Genomic DNA, 20,962 nt, shown 5'->3' with positions numbered 1-20,962 from the left:
TGGTATTTTATGCACAATATTTGTATACTGAGTATATCATGTACAATTCTAATGAATATGCTTTGTTTAACAGATTTTTAATATCTATACTGTTTTGTCTTTCACTTATTTTCTTTGGTGCGAATAAATAAAACCTAATTATAATGGCAGACTCTGGCTATTCAGGGATGCTGTAATTCCATAAGTATCAGGTCTGATGAGTTGCTTGGCCCACACCTTTATCCACCACCAACCTTGTGTCCCAGCACAAACAAAAACTCAGTCTTGTTGCACCCCCTATGGGTCATTGTTAGTAACACTCACAGAAGTGAGGGGGCCACATGTTCACTTTGTTACAGAGAGATTGAAAGGGAAAAGGTTTTAAGGACCACACACACACACACACACACTCCTTTAGGTTGGATCCTGTGTATATCTTTGCTAAATATAAGCGGCAATATTACTGTTTGTCCCTCTTGAGCCAACGTAGCAACAACCATAACACTTGATTAAAATAGTCATAATTAAAATGAGATAAATCAAGAAATTCATTTAGAGATTTTTGCCAAGGAGGTCTTAGTCACGCAATTTTACATCTAGCTAAGATATTTGGTGCTGTAGTTCTCAAGGGAAAAACTGTGCATGAAAACTAGTAGTGTGCTGCAGCCAGTAGGGCCTAGCTGCTTCTGTGCTCTCTCGTCTCTCTCGTTGAATGACAGCAAGCATTTCGTTGAAAAATCCCGTCCATAGTTCCCACCCCTACTGTTGACAAATCACTGACGAAGTCGCGTAGACTTCGGCTACCGAACTTCAACTTTACCTCAAGAAAAAAAGCCATTGCCGAACGCCAAAACGAACAAAAACATCACACAGGCTTTAGTGGGTAGCATGGCACTTGCAATACCAGGATAGTGGGTTCGATTCCCGCTGGGGCCACCCAAATGGAAATGTATGCATGCATGACTGTCGCGCCGTCTGCTAAGTGGCGTATACAGTATGTTGTTGTTATTATTATTGTTATTATTATTATTGTTATTATAAACCTCCATTTGTCATTATATGTGGTCTGGGTTAGGAAGCAGGAGGTTCCTTGTTTATTTCCAAAGGGATCTTCTTGGCGTGTCAACTTGCAATTCTCACCTTGACCTCAGAAGATCCAGCACTCTCTTAAATTCCCCTAATCCTGGCCCGCCGCACTCACATGGGCATCCTGCCAGGCAGGGCTTGGGTTGTGTTCAGCTCCCCTGTACTGTCACACATTTAAATACAGTAGTGATGAGAGATGGCAGGAGAAATCATAGCGCTAACGTCTCCTGACGAAACACAAAACTGTTTACATGATTGTGAGATTGATGTGGGTGTCCTTGAAACTGCCTAGGGTGATCAAAATAAATAAAGTGTTTGTTATTGTCGTCTTTGTTTTGAGAATGGCATCATGCACCTGATTTGTGTCAAAATCAAATCTTTCCCAGAGCACAGAAAATGCACAGTTTTCATACCCGTCATCAATATTCAAACCCATTAAACCCAAAATGTTTGTTTTCTTTTTTTACTATTTCATTAAAAAAAAAAAAGATCTTATTTTCATCAGCTCCTACTCCGATTCAGACCCTAGTTAACTTGGTTACTGTTTACCTGCGGTGGCCTGACACAGTACCTTTCCACCACTATCAGAAGAGTGATGTGAACGGTATGTCATCTTGCTAGTTCACATTGAGTCTCACACACATCATGGCTAAACCAATGTCTAAAGAAAGTGTTTTAATGCTTAATAGCATCGCTTGTCATAAGCTGGCACAGCAGCTTACAGCAAATGGGATGCAATTCATATTGTACAATTGCGCTCGTTACCCAACTAGCCCTGCAAAAAAATAATAATAATCTAACAATGAATGACAGGAAAGCTGATTGGAAACGAAGTTTATTCCAAAAGTGTAGTAGTTTTCAAAAGAGATTGTGGCGCAAGGATAGAGAGAGAATGAAGGAGTGGCAGCTTTACACAGAGATAGAGTGGAGAGCAAAGGGATAGCATAAAAGACTGTGATAGAGAAGCGATGGGAACACGCCATGGCTCTGTGGGTGGGACAGAGAGAGAGGGAATACTGTATATGCATATGAGGGTGAGCGGGAGCGGGAGAGACAATGTGTGTGTATGTGAGGGAAAGTGAGAGAGAGCGTGTGAGTGAGGGTGCAGGGTATAGACTCCCGCTTAGCCAGGAGTAAAGCTGCTCTCTCGAGCTGCGCGTACACTTTCCTCTTCTCCTCATCTCTTATCTCCACTGCCTTGGAGCTGGAGCTACTCTGGCCGCCTCGCACCTCTGAAGGAATGTCTCCCATTGTCAAAAGCCCAGACTGCAAGCCCATGCTCTGTCATTGCAAAGTTGCATGCACCAACAACACCTTGTCGTTGATGTTCGGATGCAAGGTAAGCAGCTGACGGCTGTTGAGTGCCTTGTTTTGTCGTTAAAGTAGAGTTGATGCTGATGCGTGGGGCTCTGGTTGTGTTATAGTGTTGTTTTTTTATGTTTGGGATAAGTAGATGGAATTTTCCCGAAAAGGAGTGTATTGTTTAAATGATGTACACCGCTCACGCAAATATTTGTATGGGATATTGGACAGTTCTTAGGACGCGAAAGCCAAGAAACATTCGCATTAGAGGGATTATTGAGTTTTAGCCCAGCATCAAAAACAAAAGTCCATATTAATGTTACCCGGGACCTAATGAAGCCAGATCTCCAGCATATGCATTGCTAGTGCATAGTGCTTAACACCGTTTGTGCATCCTCTTACTGTCGCTCCTTGTTAATCTTAGTGGAAAGGTCATGGCTACTCCTTTCCGAGACACGGTGATGCAGGTACATCTCTTATGTGTTGCTCTTCTCTCTGCTTAACCTTTTGCTTTTTCCCATTCGCGTTCCTCTTTCCCAAAAACTGGGCTCAGAACACGTCAGTTCAAGCCCGAGAGCTTTGGCCGCTCTGTCAGCTGATTCAGATCCCATAGAAAGTGAATCATGCCTGCAGAAAAAAAGTCTGAACGCCCCCCCCCCTTCATTCCACTATCCACTACTGCCTTTGCAGTGTAATGAGGACTGGCTTTGTGCCTAGATGGGAGGACTTGCTAAAGATGTAATGTGTTTGTACCTAGAACAGTATTTCAGCCTTTACGTCAAGCAACAAGGAATCGATTTAGCTTCCCATCGGTTGTTGTAAAGTAGAATGCATAGGGATCCACATTTGTTGAGGGAGTCCAATATCAGCATGTTTCAGTGATTGTTTTACACCACTTCTTTCAAATTTCTCATGTTTCTCTTTTTTTTAAATTCAGAACAAATCCTGACAAATTGAAGCGTATGATTTGCTATAGTGGAAGACTGCAGGATGCCTAGTATGTCAGTCACTGAATTAGTATTTTTGCTGCCTGTCACAGAGGCATGACTAAGAGCATTTGCTCTTAACAAGGTACAGCGAATCTCAGCGTCAGTGATCCATGCTCCCTCTGCACCAGAGATGGGGGAGGGAGAGAGAGACCAGAGTCATTCTCACTATAGAGCTAAATTCCTTGTCTCTACGAGCTTAAATAATCCCCAAATTGACGCATGTAGAGTATCTTTGAAATGTCCCATTTCACTGTAATGCTGTTGGTAAGAAAATGGCTCCTGGACATATTTTGGACACACGCACGCACACATTCCAACAAACATGCCTCAACTGCTGAGCAATGGCAGCATAGAGGGACAGGTTTTAGGCTATTTAATTGGTTGTTGCTTGGGAGATTAAATTGGGAGATTTATTGGCATGCAAGGGTCAAATATGAATAATTAAACCGTCAGTGGAAGGCTGTTATGTACAGGAAGAATTGGATTCAGCATCTATTAAATGGAATGAAAGTAGTACTCTCCAAACGTATGGGGAGAGGGCAGGCGCTTCCCTTTTCCTCCCTAACTCTGCTCTCCCTCCCGCCCTTCACGTCTTGGAGAACAGGAAATAGGGCTAGCGTAGTGATGAGTTGGTATATAAAGCCACGGAAAAGGGGTCAGTGCACACAACCGCGAGGAGATTCCAAACAATTCTGCACAGAGCTCAGAATCAGCCCTCGGCCATGCCACCTCACATTCTTGTCTCATCCCGTCTCCACGAGCTGAGCCTTTCTGAGTGCAGCAAACGCCGGGGAAGGACCCTCCGTGCACTGAGGGAAGCACAGCATTACCCTATACGTGAGCAGCACACAGCTCATCAGGCAACCCTACAGCCAGCCATGGAACATTCTTAAACCTCTGCATAATGTAGTGCATTTGAGTGAAGAGCCCTAACATGTCATACAGTACTGGCACATTTGTTTGATTTTGTTCAGAAATGTGTGAGCATGATAAATCCCTTGAGATTAGGCATCTTTATAGATGTCTCCCTTGGCCACTTTGAGACAATGAGGCTCTGGTCAAAAGTGGTTCACTGTGTAGAGAATAGGATGCCATTTGGGACGTAACCTACCTGGTCATGGGATTATGTGAGATCATGTTAGTAGGTTTAATACTTGTCAGTTCTCCTCAGTCTTTTAGACACACAGGAGAGGCTGCAATGTCACCACTGGCCCCAGGAGTTGACACCATCCCTTCACGTTTTCTACGAATATTATGTCTCGATGTTCAAAAGACCTAACAACCACGTCACCGATAACATACAAAAGAAAAGGCATAGGAAACCTTTTTGACCTTTCGTATGACATCATCGAAGAGTAACAACGTACAGTGTCACAACCTGACCACCCTCACAAGCCAGTATCACAGCAACGAAACCACTTCAAAAGCTCTGTAAACAAACTGAAAGTGCTGGACGACAAAACAAACACTTATCAACACTGCGATGGCATGAATAAATACAATACTGAGCTTGGACAGCTTTATATGCCTTGTTGACACCTCTGCTGTTTAAGATCACTCATGGCCTTGCCCCACCACCTCTGCTGTTTAAGATCACTCATGGCCTTGCCCCACCACCTCTGCTGTTTAAGATCACTCATGGCTTTGCCCCACCACCTCTGCTGTTTAAGATCACTCATGGCCTTGCCCCACCACCTCTGCTGTTTAAGATCACTCATGGCCTTGCCCCACCACCTCTGCTGTTTAAGATCACTCATGGCCTTGCCCCACCACCTCTGCTGTTTAAGATCACTCATGGCCTTGCCCCACCACCTCTGCTGTTTAAGATCACTCATGGCCTTGCCCCACCACCTCTGCTGTTTAAGATCACTCATGGCCTTGCCCCACCACCTCTGCTGTTTAAGATCACTCATGGCCTTGCCCCACCACCTCTGAAGCAGTTCCTTACATATTGCAAGGACAGTACCAAGGCGACAAGAGCTTCAACCAGAGGGGAATGCTCAACTCAGTTTAGGTCCAACAAATTTGTCCAGACTGCTTTTTGAATCAAAGGGTCTGGATTACGGAACACCCTGCCAACCAGTGTGAGAGAGTGCAGTACCTTTGCAAGCTTCAAGGCAAACCTGAAAAAGTGGCCAAAAGCAAGCCAGTCATGTGAAAATGTCAGATACTGTAGGACCAAGGGACATTTAAAGTCTGATGTAATTTGTCAACAGTTGTGTATGTTTTGTTTATTGACTTTCCACATTGACATGCTGTACACACATGTCCCACAACATCATCATCGTTGTAAAGTACAATACCTCTCTCTCTCTCTCAATCTCTGAGAGAAAGAGAGAGAATCTACCCATTAAAGTGTGGTCAGATTAACTGATAGACTGGTTTCAAGAATCCCCCCAACCCCTCCATCCATTCTACACTAACCTTCCCTGCCTTGTGAAAATCTATATATCTCGTTCCATCCCTACCTGGACTGGGCTCCACGGCCATTCAATTTGAATTTCGGTAGTGATTGCCTTTTAATTGGCTGTATTGATCAAAGGGAAGCGCATATGTGTCTGCCTAGAGTAGACTGTGCATGTGCTGGGTCTCTGTAATGAGTTACAGTTGTAACATTGTGTGTAAAAATAGGCTCACATTTTCCCCGGAGGACCTCATTACGTATTCAGTCTTGCGTTCCTCTTTTTACGAAGCAAAAGGACATTTTCCTCACAGTTTAACCAGCTGTCAGATGGGCCTCTCGCTCACCCCTCGAGCACACTCAGGGTTATAGTAGTATATGTAGGGTTGCAAAGCGAGGGTATATGACTGGAAAGCTTTGTAAGTTTCCCAGAAAACTACCAGAATTTTGGTCATTTTAAAGTTAGAATTATTATTATTTTTTTTTTTAAATCAGATGACATCTAGTGGCTGTATTGGCTACTTCAGATTATTTAAATGTTATTTCACCTTAATTTAACTAGGTAAGCCAGTTAAGAACACATTCTTATTTACAATGACAGACTACCAAAAGGTAAAATGCCTCCTGCGGGGACGGGGGCTGGGATTAAAAATACAAATATAGGACAAAACACCCATCACAACAAGAGAGACACCACAACACTAGATAAAGAGAGACCTAAGACAACAACATAGCTTGGCAGCAACACATGTCAACAAAGCATGGTAGCAACACAACATGACAACAACATAGTAGCAACACAACATGGCAGCTGCACAACATGGTACAAGCATTATTGGGCACAGACAACAGCACAAAGGGCAAGAAGGCAGAGACAACCATACATTACGCGAAGCTGACACAATTGTCCATGATTGAGTCTTTGGATGAAAAGATTGAGATAAATCTGTCCAGTTTGAGTATTGGTTGCAGCTCGTTCCAGTCGCTAGCTGCAGCCGAACTGAAAAGAGGAGCGACCCAGGGATGTGTGTGCTTTGGGGACCTTTAACAGAATGTGACCGGCAGAACGGGTGTTGTATGTGGAGGATGAGGGCTGCAGTAGATATCTCAGATAGGGGGGAGTGAGGTCTAAGGTTTTATAAATAAGCATCAACCAGTGGGTCTTGCGACAGGTATACAGAGATGTCCTGTTTACAGAGGAGTCAAGTGCAGTGATGTGTCCTATAAGTAGCATTGGTGGCAAATCTGATGGCCGAATGGTAAAGAACATTTAGCCGCTCGAGAGCACCTTTACCTGCCGATCTATAAATGACAGCTCCGTAATCTAGGATGGTCATCTGAATCAGGGTTAGTTTGGCAGCTAGGGTGAAAGAGGAGCGATTACGATAGAGGAAACCAAGTCTAGATTTAACTTTAGCCTGCAGCTTCGATATGTGCTGAGAGAAAGACAGTGTACCGTCTAGTCATACTCTCAAGTACTTATATGAGGTGACTACCTGAAGCTCTAAACCCTCAGAGGTAGTAATCACACCTGTTGGGAGAGGGGCATTCTTCTTACCAAACCACTATGTCAGTATACTGTATCTTTATTGTAAATGTTTTGGTGCCAAACTGGTGGTAGTTGTGAAAAAAAGTCAATAGTTGCAAGAGTTGCAGAGTTAATATAAAATAATGCCATTGTTGATTAGAAAATTTGTTCATTAATTAGGCAATTTTCTCTTAAACTGTATGGTTTATCCACTAGAACTCAGGGACAATATGGACACATATAATAAATGAATACTATATATTAATACAGTTTTAAAAAGTTATGTAAGTATACATTGCCGAAGTTACCATAGATTGACATAGATTGACATATTTACTTTTGTAAATTACCGGTAGCTTTGCAACGCTAAGTATACTTCAGTGGGCTGAACTGAGTAGGGTGAAATTGCCCCTAGACGCTGACCTTGGATCAGGTTGCATCCACTCCACTAATGGTTAAGGTTAGGATTGGGGGAGGGGAAGCTGATCCTAAATCTGTACCTCGGAAAAACGTCACCCCAGAGCTAAACGTGCTACGGTGCTAAACCATGCTACGTGGACTGTGTCTCAGTGCTATGATTGTGGTAACAATATGGAATGAGTACAAACATGCCCTGTGGTCAAAGTTTCAGATCTGATGGCTATCAACCGTTGTTGTTGTTTTTGTGCATTGGTTGTCTGTTGGCAGTAACCAATATGCCAAGATACAGTGCCATAATGTTAGATTCTTCTCTGTAAATTAAAAGCCATCATAAAGTGTCATTTTACTTAATCCTTTTTTCCAGTTATTCTTCACTTTTGATAGCCTACAGTCCCACAAAATTGGGCATGTCAATTTTCAAGTTTTTAAAGATATATTGCTTTTAGTCTCCTGATGTCCAAAATTAAGCAAGAGCATTAATACGCCTCATGATGATGTGTTTTCCCCATCAATCTGGTTTTGCAACATCATGAGACTTTCCAGGAGGTAAACATAGACCTGCTATTAGGATATCTAGGAGGCAAATATGTTGAAAATAATGATATTTTGATACCAAATGAGAAATATATACGCTAACAAACTGCTGTATTTTTTATTGTATAAACGACGTATATCTGTGTGTAATTGGTGACTAAAATAATCCTCAATACAACTGTACAGTTGGGTATTGACAGTGTATAATCTGTACATTCAGTAAGAATCCCTAATCCCTTCCACACCTTCCACACCTCATCCCGATGTATTTTTCATTTTCAAACCCCATTTTCAAACCTAGTCATTTTTAAAAGCTTTCAAGTCAGCTGGGTCTTTGTTGGCCCCTTGTACATATGGCACATAACCTTCTGCGCTACAACCTCTTAATACTGATCCTGCCATACATTATAGATAGGGCTATATGGCGTATTGCTAAACTCAAAGAAACGTCCTCTCACTGTCAACTGCATTTATTTTCAGCAAACTTAACGTGTAAATATTTGTATGAACATAACAAGATTAAACAACTGAGAAATAAACTGAACAACTTCCACAGACATGTTGCTAACAGAAATTGAATAATGTGTCCCTGAACAAAGGGGGGGATTAAAATCAAAAGTAACAGTCAGTATCTGGTGTGGCCACCAGCTGCATTAAGTACTGCAGTGCATCTCCTCCTCATGGACTGCACCAGATTTGCCAGTTCATACTGTGAGATGTTACCCCACTCTTCCACCAAGGCACTTGCAAGTTCCTGGACATTTCTGGGGGGAATGGCACTAGCCCTCACCACATGAGGGAGGAGGATATCTTCCCTGTAACGCACAGCGTTGAGATTGCCTGCAATGACAACAAGCTCAGTCCGATGATGCTGTGACACACCGCCCCAGACCATGACAGATCCTCCACCTCCAAATCGATCCAGCTCCAGAGTACAGACCTCGGTGTAACACTCATTCCTTCGACTATAAACGCAAATCCGACCATCACCCCTGGTGAGACAAAACTGCGACTCGTCTGTGAAGAGCACTTTTTGCCAGTCCTGTCTAGTTCAGCGACGTTGGGTTTGTGCCCATAGGCGACGTTGTTGCCGGTGATGTGTGGTGAGGACCTGCCTTACAACAGGCCTACAAGCCCTCAGTCCAGCCTCTCTCAGCCTGAGCACTGATGGAGGGAATGTGTGTTCCTGGTGTAACTCGGGCAGTTGTTGTTGCCATCCTGTACCTGTCCCGCAGATGTGATGTTTGGATGTACCGAACCTGTGCGGGTGTTGTTATATATGGTGTGCCACTGTGAGGATGATCAGCTGTCCGTCCTGTCTCCCTGTAGCGCTGTCTTAGGCATCTCACAGTACGGACATGGCAATTTATTGTCCTGGCCACATCTGCAGTCCTCATGCCTCCTTGCAGCATGCCTAAGGCACGGTCACATATGTGAGCAGGGACCCTAGGCATCTTTCTTTTTATGTTTTTCAGAGTCAGTAGAAAGGCCTCTTTAGTGTCCTAAGTTTTCATAACTGTGACCTTAATTGCCTACCATCTGTAAGCTGTTAGTGTCTTAACGACTGTTCCACAGGTTCATGTTCATTAATTGTTTATGGTTCATTGAACACGCATGGGAAACAGTGTTTAAACCCTTTACAATGAAGATCTGTGAAGTTATTTGGATTTTTACCAATTATCTTTGAAAGACAGGGTCCTGAAAAAGGGACTTTTCTTTTTTTGTTGAGTTTATTAATGTAGCTATAGTTATTAACACACATGATGTAAAAGTCATCACAGTCTTTGCTCTGTACTGAAAGTGATCCATCTTGGGAACGTGACTGCTGACATGCACAATTGTTTGGGATTGCATTAGCAGTGGACCGATGAACAACATGCTCAAGGATTGTTTTTGAGTGAACTATCCCTTTAACTATGTGTCCGTTTCAATGTTTTGAGGAACTATGGCAAGCATATTTTTGAATGCACACTCACTGCTGTCAATGGTAGCTCAGGGTGACTCACGTTGAAGTTGAGGAACAGCTCAGCTCTGCTCTTTCTGGATAATGTCTCAATGATTTGGAGAGATTCTGGCAGCTTGAACATGTAGGCCTACACACTATAAAAAGTCAAGGTAAATGGGTAACACTTCACATTACCTCGCCCTAATGCCGATTTATAGTTATTCCATAACTACTTTGGTAACCAAAATATTGTTGCACTTGCAGTGTTTCTTCGTCGAGGTCCTAGGGACACTAAGGGGTGCACATTTTAATTTTTGCCCTAGAGCACTAACACACCTGATTCAAATCAAAACCTTGAGGATGAGTTGAATGAAGTGTGTGAATGCTAGGGCAAAAGCAACAATTTGCGACCCTTTGGGTCCTAAGGACCAGGATTGAGATACACTGAGTTAGGCGGTAGCTTCACAACTCGCCAAATTCTCACTCAAAAGTAGTTGTGGTGCAATAGTGTGGTGGTTACATGTACTACCAATACATTGCAATCCTGTGTAACTGCATGGTAGTATATGTGTTATATACGTCACATATCTTTACAACTTCAAGGAAAGTATGCCCGCTTATGGGCCAACCCCACATTTTCATATCACTGCATCTGCATAGGTCTACAGGGGATTGAATGAAATGCCATTTGACCCTAAATATGAATAGAATGGCACACAGAATCACAGAATACATTGAGAGCTAATGAGATTTCTGGGTAACACTTTACATTACGGTGCCGTTATTACTGTGTAACTACTCGTAATTAAAGTGTAATAAGTATTGTGATTACTCATTAAACCCTAACCCTTACTTAGGCACTAACTCTAACCCTAAGTAACTCTTAAGTACAGTTTAAGTTCAGTGTAATAATGAGTAATTACAATTACAGGAAATTACACAGTAATTAGGGCACTGTAATGGAAAGTGTAACCAATTTGTGTTACATATGGTCATGGAAATGCAACAGAGTGGTATTAGGCCTATTTCTTTCCCCATGACCATCTGTCCAGTACTCTACATCCCATTTTGGGCGACAGACAGGAGCGATAGTGACACACACCTGCCCCTGTGTTTGTAGCTAAGTTCATCAGCTCTCTATGTTCATCTGAAGTGGCCATGTTGGCACAGAGTAACCGGGCACTGCCCTTGGCTTCCCACATGTGTCCCTCTCCTGTGTTTGTGTGTGAGAGAGTGGGCATCCCACTTCTTTTACGTTCACTGTTTCCTTTCTACTCTGTATCAAGTTTAACTGAAGTGTTTATTATTATTTATTTTTACTTGAGACACTGTACAATTTCAAGTCCTCTCAGTGTACAGATTGAAAGATATCATCAGCTCACGAAAAACACAACTATAAAAAACACGTACAGTACATTCCTTTGAGAAGAGGTCATTTATGATGTTATGATAATGTTGCCATAATATAATCGTTTGCACTTTATTCCACTTGGCAGAAGCTCTCATCCCCCCCCCCCCCCCCCCGGAATTGAACCCAGGACGCTTGGAATTACCGAGCTTACCAACTGAGCCGCTTCTTATTAACGTATAGAATGAAGATGCATAGAGGACATTTTATGTTACTGTGCCGACATTAAGGAATGGCACTGCCAGTTTCCACTTTTCAGTGGGCACTGCTATGGTACGTTAGGCACAGACACTAAGTGCCCGTGTGGGATGACGTCTGCTGATTGCCCTGTCTGAATAGTTCTATTCAATTACAGGGTGCAGTGAGATAAGTGTGCCGGTTCAATGAAACTGTGCCAACGCAAGGTATAATGGCATCTTAAAATGGAATCTACACTAGTGTAATACATTCACACACAATGTCTCTCATGCGCACACATTTATCTCTGGATACAGATACATACATTACAATATGGATACATATAAATGATATAGAGAAAATAAAGGCTACGCAGAGTCACATTAAGAGAAATCCTATGCAGCCTTGTTTTACAAGTTGGAACACTGGAATGTGAGATGTAATCTACACCTCCATTTGGCTAACACACATCCTCATTATTTAGTTAAATTATTTTCAATTTGAGTGCCATTAAATCTACTGTATATAGCCTACACTTTTTCATTCTGAACTTCTAACATGAGTGGGATGGGTGTGGCTTCATGACAATGACCACACCAGCAACTTCCCACCGATTTGACCATTCTAACGCAGTTACCCCTCCAAAACACAAGCTATGCGGGTGTCGGCTATCGCTTGTTAACTTTTGATTGGATTAAATCTATGCCTAAATCACTCTACAGCTCTACATTTCTTATATAAATATATATTTATATATTTTTACCCATTTTTCTCCCCAATTGATATCCAATTGTTAGCTCCAGACTTGTACCATCGCTGCGACTCTGCCAAGCAGCACTGCTCACTTATCCCGCATCAATGTGTCGGAGGAAACACCGTACAGCTGGTGACTGAAGTCAGCTTGCAGGCGCCTGTCCCGTCACAAGGGGTTACTAGAGCGTGATGGGACAAGGACATCCCGGTCGGCCAAACCCTCCCCTAACCCCAGAAGACGCTGGGCCAATTGTGCGCCGCCTTATGGGTCTCCCGGTCACTGCCGGCTGTGTAACAGCCTGGAATCGAACCCAGATCTGTAGTGATGCCTCAAGCTGCGCCACTCGAGAGGCCAAGCACCATTATTTCTACCTTAAGCCAGTGACATCCCACTCCCTAAGTGACCAATGTTAGTACTTACAGTATGTCCCTCAATAACCAATCATAATAGACAGTAAGCATATTGTAGCAACCCTAACCCACAACCTAGCGACCTTGTCAAGGGGATCGGATCTCTTGGCGTAACGACTTAGGTGTTGTGTTAATATTCAGTGTGTGGCAGACGTGGGAATCAAACCCATGTACTGTATTTGGTGTAGTACTGGAGTTTAGAACTCTGTGGTGGTCTGATAGGGGTCAGATGGTTGACGTACACTTAGTTTGGGAAGGGAATTGTGGTCAGAGAGGAAGAGTGCATGACCTTTGCCATGTGGGCACCAGCTGTAGTGTTCACTGTCTGTCTGTTCTTACTCAGACTACTAGAGGAGAGCGAAAGAGAGAGAGAGAGTTAGAATGCATTAGTTTGAGAATGTAATTACCTTTTTCAGATTAGCGTGTCAACTCGAACTGTACTGAGTCTGATATTTCCTTTTAATTGGACTTTCCAGTACGGTTCCAGCAACTATGGTGGATGTATAACTTAGCTTGACTCAGTAGTGTGAAAAGGGAAAAAGAGAAACTGAGGAAAGATCGAGGGAGTGATAAAAGAGGAAATAGGACAGTGGATTAGACAGTCGGCCACAAAGCTTAGTGTCTAATCATAAAGCGAGATTATTAGCACAGGATGTGGGGTAATTGGAGAGTTTGAGGCATCAGATTGTTCCTCTGCATAGGAACGTGTGGAAAGGTGCTTCAAAATATGACTGCAGCTTAAATCAGGGAAATCTGATATGTGTAACTAGCTTATTGCAGATTAATATATATTGGGATAGTTCTCTCTGGGCTATTGCTTTTGATGTTATTTGCACAGGATGAGGGGCAGGGCGGTATACCATTAGGTTTATAGCATACATTTGACATTATATCCAGAGAAACTTACAGGATCAATTAAGGTTAAGGGCTTTGCTCAAGGGCACAACCGCAGATTTTCACCTAGTCGGCTCTGGGATTCAAACCAGCAACCTTTTTGGTTATTGGCCTAACGCCCTTAACCGCTAGGCTACCTGCCGCCCTATACATAGGCTTCTCCCTCAACTCTTAAAAATGTTGCCTTCAGTTTCCATTTTCCTGCCTTGAGGCCCTTATGAAAGATTGCTGGTGCATTGCAGCTGACATGATCCACCTATAATGCTGTTCCCTCAGTCGTAGATATCTCATCTACTGTTTTGGTTCATCACGTACTGGGATTTTTATATGCTGAGCCGGCTGAATGTTGTGAATTGCTTATTTAGGTTACATCCCAAATGACACCATATTCCCACCATAGAGCACTGTTTTTTACCAGAGCACTATGGGCACTGGTTAATAGTAGTGCACTAAGGAATAGAATGTCATTTGGGATGGAATCTGAGTGTATCCATTCAATGTTGCTGCTGTACATGGGAACTTGATTATCATGTTTGTTCTTTTGACCCGTCATTTTCCAGCCATTACCGTCTGCCCAAACTGTGTGTGTGTGTGGCGGGTCTAATTGTTGGAGAGCATGGTGGCATTCGTCACCCTGTCTATTTGTTCCTATCACAGCTACACTGTCTGGTGTGTTTGTCTTGAGTTTCACACGCGTGTTTGCGTGTGGCGAGCTTCTTCCCGAGGTTACTGGAGCTTTTGGATGAGTGTTTACTTTTGAGCAGGATGAAGTTACCCAGACTCTGATCTAAGGCCTTTTTTGCATCCCTCCCCTAACTACACAGTTAGGATTTAGGGAGGGTAAGCTGATCCTTGATATGTACCCATATGAGAAACTTTACCCTGAACATTTTGACTTTTGCTCTTCTCTTGGTTTCCCCCTTGTGGTCAAAGCTGGATTGCTCTCTCTTGTCCACAGAACAGGCCGGCTGCGGTGCAGGGGTCCCCACACACTGGCCAGGCCCCGGCATGCATGAACCCCGACTTGATGAACGCTCCCTGGGTGAGAGAGGGGACTTTACACTGTCCCTCGAGCCCCATCTTCATGCCATCCTTCTCCTCATGCTTCAGGCAGGGCACTGCCCATCCATGCCACTCTCATGCCCACTTTCCACTCTTGTGCTGTACACAGAGAGGACTTCACTGCTTTCATATCATAAGGCACTCAGGCCTTGGGGGTATTGCCCCTTTTCACTCTATCATGGATAAAATAGGTTAAGGGACACACAGTATTAGCTTGATGGAAATATAGGTATTTATTTGATTTGTTTTGTGGGCATATATATGTTTTAACATTTTAGGGTTATATGGGCATATAGTGATGAGTTATCTTAGCAGGCTTATAATAGACAGCTTTGCCTTGTCTTTCTCTAGGTATGAATATAGAAAATGTTACATCCAAAAAGCAAATGTCATTTGTCAAACACCTCATGCGAGAAATCAGCTAAATTTGTTTGCCATGATATGACTTCTGTGAAGGCAGGAAGGAAGACGTTCAGAAAGGTAATCTGAAGCATTGCCTACTTCTGCGACAAGAAAGATATGGTAGTCCACTGTATCCCAAGGCAAGTTCAAAGGATCAGTTAAACAAGACACTGCTTCAGTAATTTCATTTTAGTGTATTTTCAAATAAAAAATCATGCCTTGTAAACAACAGGTGTAGATCTGCTAAATTGTAATTATTCGCTCCTATGGCCTGTTTATTGCATACCTCCTCGTGCCTTTTGCACACACTGTATATATTTTTTTCTACTGTGTCATTTACTTGTTTATTGTGTTATTGGCTTGTTTTATTGTTTATTCCATGTGTAACTCTGTTGTTGTCTGTGACACACTGCTTTGCTTGATCTTGGCCAGGTCGCAGTTGAGAACTTGTTCTAGCCTACCTGGTTATAAAGGTGAACTAAAAAAATTAAGAACAGGTTTAGATAACATTAATATGCTTACGGGCCCTTCCCAACAATGCAGAGGGAAAGAAAATAGAGATCTTGTTGGTTCCAGACCATCAGTACCTCTTGCCGTGTGGTAGCAGAGAGAACAGTCTTTGACTTGGGCCTTCCTCTGACACCGCCTGGTATAGAGGTCCTGGGTGGCAGGGAGTTCAGCCCCAGGGCTGTACTGGGCGGTACTCACTACCCTCTGTAGCGCCTTGCGGTCAGATGTCAAGCAGTTGCCTTACCAAGCGGTGATGCAGCCAGTCAAGATGCTGTCAGTGGTGCAGCTGTAGAACCTTTGAGGATCCGAGGGCCCATGCCAAATCTTTTCAGCCTCCTGAGAGGGAAGAGGCATTGTCGTTCCCTATTCACAACTGTATTGGTGTTTGTGGACCATGATAGATCCTTACTGATATGGACACAGAGAAACTTGAAGCTCTCGACCCGCTCCACTACAGCCTCGTTGATGTGAATGGGGGTGTGCTCGGCCCTCCGTTTTCGTGTAGTTCACGATCAGCTTCTTTGTCTTGCTGACGTTGAGGGAGAGGTTGTTGTCCTGGTACAACGCTGCCAGTTCTCTGACCTCTTTATAGGCTGTCTCATCGTCGTCTGTGATCAGGCCTACCACCGCCTTGTCGTCTGAAAATGTAATGATGTTGTTTGAGTCTTGCAGTCATGGGTGAACAAGGAGTACAAGAGGGGACTAGACACGCAACCCTGAGGGGCCCCTGTGTTGAGGGTCAGCATAGCGGATGATAGGTTTAATTCCCTCAGCACCTGGGGATGGCCCATCTTGAAGTCCAGGATCCAGCTGTAGAGAGAGGTGTTTAGTCTCAGGGTCCTTAGGTTTGTGATGAGCATGGAGGGCACTATTGTGTTGAACGCTGAATTGTAGTCAAAGAACAGCATTCTCACATAGGTGTTCCTTTTGTCCAGGTGAGAAAGGGCGGTGTGGAGTGCGATTGAGATTGCGTCATCTGTGGATCTGTTGAGGCGGTATGCGAATTGGAGTGGGTCCAGGGTGTCTGGGATGATGCTGTTGATGTGAGCCATGACCAGGCTTTCAAAGCATTTCATGGCTACAGATGTGAGTGCTACAGGTCGATAGTCATTTAGACACATTACCTTCGTGTTCTTGGGCAAAGGGCTATGGTGGTCTGATTGAAACATGTAGTTATTACAGACTGGGCCAAAGAGTGGTTGAAAATGACAGTGAAGACACTCGTCAGCTGGTCAGCGCATGCTCTAAGTACGCTTCCTGGTAATCCTTCTGGCCCTGCGGCCTTGTGAATGTTAACCTGTTTAAAGGTTTTACATCGGCTATGGAGAACGTGATCATAGAGTCATCCGGAATAGCTGGTGCTCTCATGCATGGTTCAGTGTTGCTTGCCTCGAAGCGAACATAGAAGCTATTTAGCATGTCTGGTAAACTTGCATCTCTGGGCAGTTCGGCGTCTGGGTTTCCCTTTGTAATCCATGATAGTTTTCAAACCCTGCCTCATCCGACAAGTGTCCAAGCTGGTGTAGTAGGATTCGATCTTAGCCCTGTATGGATGATTTGCCTGTTTGATGGTTCGTCAGAGGATGTAGCTGGATTTCTTATAAGCGTCTGGATTGGTGTCCCGCTCCTTGAAAGCAGCAGCTCTAGCCTTTAGTTCGGTACAGATTTTGCCTGTAATCCATGGCTTCTAGTTGGGATATGTACATATGGTCACTGTGGGGACGACATTGTAGATGCACTTATTAATGAAGCAGGAGACTGATGTGGTAAACTCCTCAATGCCATCAGATGAATCCCGGAACATATTCCAGTCTGTGTTAGCGAAACAGTCCTGTAGCTTAGCATCCACTTCATCTGACCACTTCTGTATTGAGCACGTCATTGGTACTTCCTATTTGAGCAGGAATCAGGATGATAGAGTTCAGATTTGCCAAATGGAGGTCGAGGAAGAGCTTTGTATGTGTTTTTCTGTGTGTGGAGTAAATGTGGTCTAGAGTTTTTTTCACCTCAAGTTGCAAATGTTACATGCTGGTAGATATTAGGTAAAATGGATTTCAGTTTCCCTGCATTAAAATCACTGGCCACTAGAAGCGCTGCATCTGGATTCTTTTGGTTTGCTTATGGCGGTATACAGCTCGTTGAGTGCGGTCTTAGTGCCAGCATCGGTTTGTGGTGGTAAATAGACAGCTACAAAAAATATAGATGAAAACTCTCTTGGTAAATAGTATGGTCTACAGCTTATCATGAGGTATTCTAACTCAGTCGAAACTCGAGACTTCCTTAATATTAGAAATTGCGCATCAGCTGTTGTTAACAAAGAGACACACACCTCCCGCATAGAGCTTACCCAGTGCTACCATTATGTCCTGCTAATGCATAGAAAAAACAGCTAGATATACTGTGCCTTTGGAAAGTATTCAGACCCCTTGACTTTTTCCACATTTTGTTACTTTACAGCCTTGTTATGGATTAAATAAAAAAACACACAATACCCCATAATGACAAAGCGAAAAAAATTAGTTTTTTAGAAATGTTGGCAAATGTGTATATATATATATAAAACTGAAATACCTTATTTACATAAGTATTCAGACCCTTTGCTGTGAGACACGAAATTGAGTTCAGGTGCATCCTTTTTCTATTGATCATCCTTGATGTTTCTACAACTTTATTGGAGTCCACCTGTGGTAAATTCAAGTGATTGGACATGATTTGGAAAGACACAGACCTTTCTACATAAGGTTCCACAGTTGACAGTGTATGTCAGAGAAAAAAACAAGCCATGAGGTCAAAGGAATTGTCCGTAGAGTTCCGAGACAGGATTGTGTCGAGGCACAGATCTGGGGAAGGGTGCCAAAACATTTCTGCAGCATTGAAGGTCCACAAGAACACAGTGGCCTCCTTCATTCTTCAATAGATGAGGGTTAGAACCACCAAGACTTCCTAGAGCTGGACGCCTGGCCAAACTGAGAAATCGGGGAGAAGGGCCTTGGTCAGGAAGGTGACCAAGAACCCGATGGTCACTCTGACAGAGCTCTGGAGTTCCTTTGTGGAGATGGGAGAACTGTCCATAAGGACAACCATCTCTGCAGCACTCCACTAATCAGGCCTTTATGGTAGATTGGCCAGACAGAAGCCACTCCTCAGTAAAGGTTGAACCAAGACTGAACTCTTTGGCCTGAATGCCAAGTGTCAAGTCTGGAGGAAACCTGGCACCATCCCTACGGTGAAACATGGTGGTGGCAGCATCATGCTATGTGGATGCTATTCAGAAGGCAGGGACTGTGAGACTAGTCAGGATCGAGGCAAAGATGAGCAAAGTACAAAGAGATCCTTAATGAAAACCTGCTCCAGAATGCTCAGGACCTCTGGGGCAAAGGTTCACCTTCCAACAGGACAATGACCCTAAGCACACAGCCAAGAAAACGCAGGAGTGGCTTCGGGACAAGTCTCTGAAAGTCCTTCAAAGGCCCAGCCAGAGCCTGAACCAGATTGAACATCTCTGGAGAGACCTGAAAATAGCTGTGCAGCAATGTTCCCCGTCCTACCTGACAGAGCTTGAGAGGATCTTTAGAGACGAATGGGAGAAACTCCCCAAATACAGGTGTGCCAAGCTTGTAGCATCATACCCAAGAAGACTCACGGCTGTAATAGCTGCCAAAGGTACTTCAACAAAGTACTGAGTGAAGGGTCTGAATATTTTTGTAATTGTGATATTTCAGTTTTTTATTTGTAATAAATTAGCAAAAATATCTATGCTTTGTCGTCATGGGGTATTGTTTGTAGATTGTTGAGGGAAAAAAACAATTAAATTAATGTTATAAGTCTGTAAACTAACAAAATGTGGAATAAGTCAAGGGGTCTGAATACTTTCCAAGGACACTGTATATTATCTATGTCCTTCTTCAGCCATGACTTCGAGAAACATAGGATATTACATTTCTTCAGGTCCCATTGATAGGATAGTCTTGAACGGAGCTAGTCCAGTTTGTTCTCCAGAGATTGTACGTTCACCAATAGAACGGAGGGTAGAAATGGTTTATGTACTAGCCAACGTAATTTCGTCAGGGTGCCCACATGTTGGCCCCTCATACGCAACTGTTTTCTTTTCCAAGTCTCAGGATTAGGGCCTAGTCCAGAGTGACTGAGCTACTGACTTGTTGGTAGAAAAGTAGAATCCAAATTGAGGTCACTGTTCTGTTCTGATGTTCGGAATTGCTTTTCGGTCATAGGAAAAGATGGCGGAAACATTATGTACAAAAAAACCACACAAAATCACAGTATTGGTCAAGAGCCAGTAAAACGGCAGCTATCCGTTGCAGCGCCATTGTCTCTTGTGTTGTTGCTACTAAATGTAGCAATGTTCACCTATGCCAGAATTGAATCCAAAGAGAGTTGTCGACAAGCGCACTGCACTTGAATTTGAAAGGTAATTATTGCTTGAGCCGTCATCTGCATCTTTACCGCGAATGCCATATCCACGAGGGTGAGGGAAATTGTATTTAAATGTATTTGTCCACAACACGGCTTTGATTGAATCCCGGCGCTAGTTATTTCACAAAAAAAGGCCCTATGAAAAGAAGTGCCACTTTCTCACTTTACATTCCAATTTCAACAAGGCTACCATGTTTCAGTTCACCCATCATTTTGCATTCTGACATCATCTGGTAGGGCCCACATGTTCACGCTTAAATACGCTGTCATAGATTCACACTTGCTGGCAAAGACCTCACTTCCCCTTCTATCCCTAGGCCCCCAATGGGAGTTTAGTAGTGGTGAAGTGCTGTAGAAATCATATGGGAACCATATGGGTAACATGAACCATCACAGAAGATTCCTCATTCACTTCATTAGACCACAGAATTGGGCTACACATGTAGCCTAGTCAATGTATTATGTTACATGTGTCTACAAACAGCATGGTTCACAAAGTGGAACTTCAATATATGTCTGTCTATTATTGTTGACTTTTTACTGTTTCTTTTCCCTTTTCCACTGTGCTCCTTTTCTCCTTCACTTCTTCCTCCGTTCTAAAGCAGTATCGCTATGAAGATGAGGACTCTCCGCCTGAGCACGGGTTCCCGCGGCTGACCAACGAGGTGCGCGCCCCTGAGTTGGTGCACGTGTCGGAGAAGAACCTCTCAGAGATTGAGAATGTGCA

The 20,962-nt window shown here is 43.4% G+C and overlaps 1 protein-coding gene across 8 annotated transcripts in view; it reads left to right on the top strand.

Moving 5' to 3' along the window:
• LOC109892939 (disks large homolog 2) overlaps positions 1-20,962 on the top strand; it is a 195,740-nt gene that overhangs the window by 13,358 nt on the left and 161,420 nt on the right. For 6 of the 8 annotated variants that reach the window (XM_031826852.1, XM_031826847.1, XM_031826845.1 and 3 more), the window contains exons 1-2: positions 14,790-14,869; positions 20,838-20,962. The exon at positions 20,838-20,962 is cut by the window's right edge and continues 37 nt beyond it. In XM_031826852.1, coding sequence (XP_031682712.1) covers positions 14,840-14,869; positions 20,838-20,962 — 155 coding nt within the window. In that variant the 5' untranslated portion in view covers positions 14,790-14,839. Of the gene's footprint in view, positions 1-14,784; positions 14,870-20,837 lie in introns of those variants that run through there. The other 2 variants (XM_031826850.1, XM_031826844.1) reach the window with 2 other exon arrangements.

Source organism: Oncorhynchus kisutch, linkage group LG6 (genome assembly GCF_002021735.2).
Source record: "Oncorhynchus kisutch isolate 150728-3 linkage group LG6, Okis_V2, whole genome shotgun sequence".
In the NCBI taxonomy this organism is placed as follows: domain Eukaryota; kingdom Metazoa; phylum Chordata; class Actinopteri; order Salmoniformes; family Salmonidae; genus Oncorhynchus; species Oncorhynchus kisutch.
This window is presented reverse-complemented; position numbering and strand designations above follow the sequence as displayed.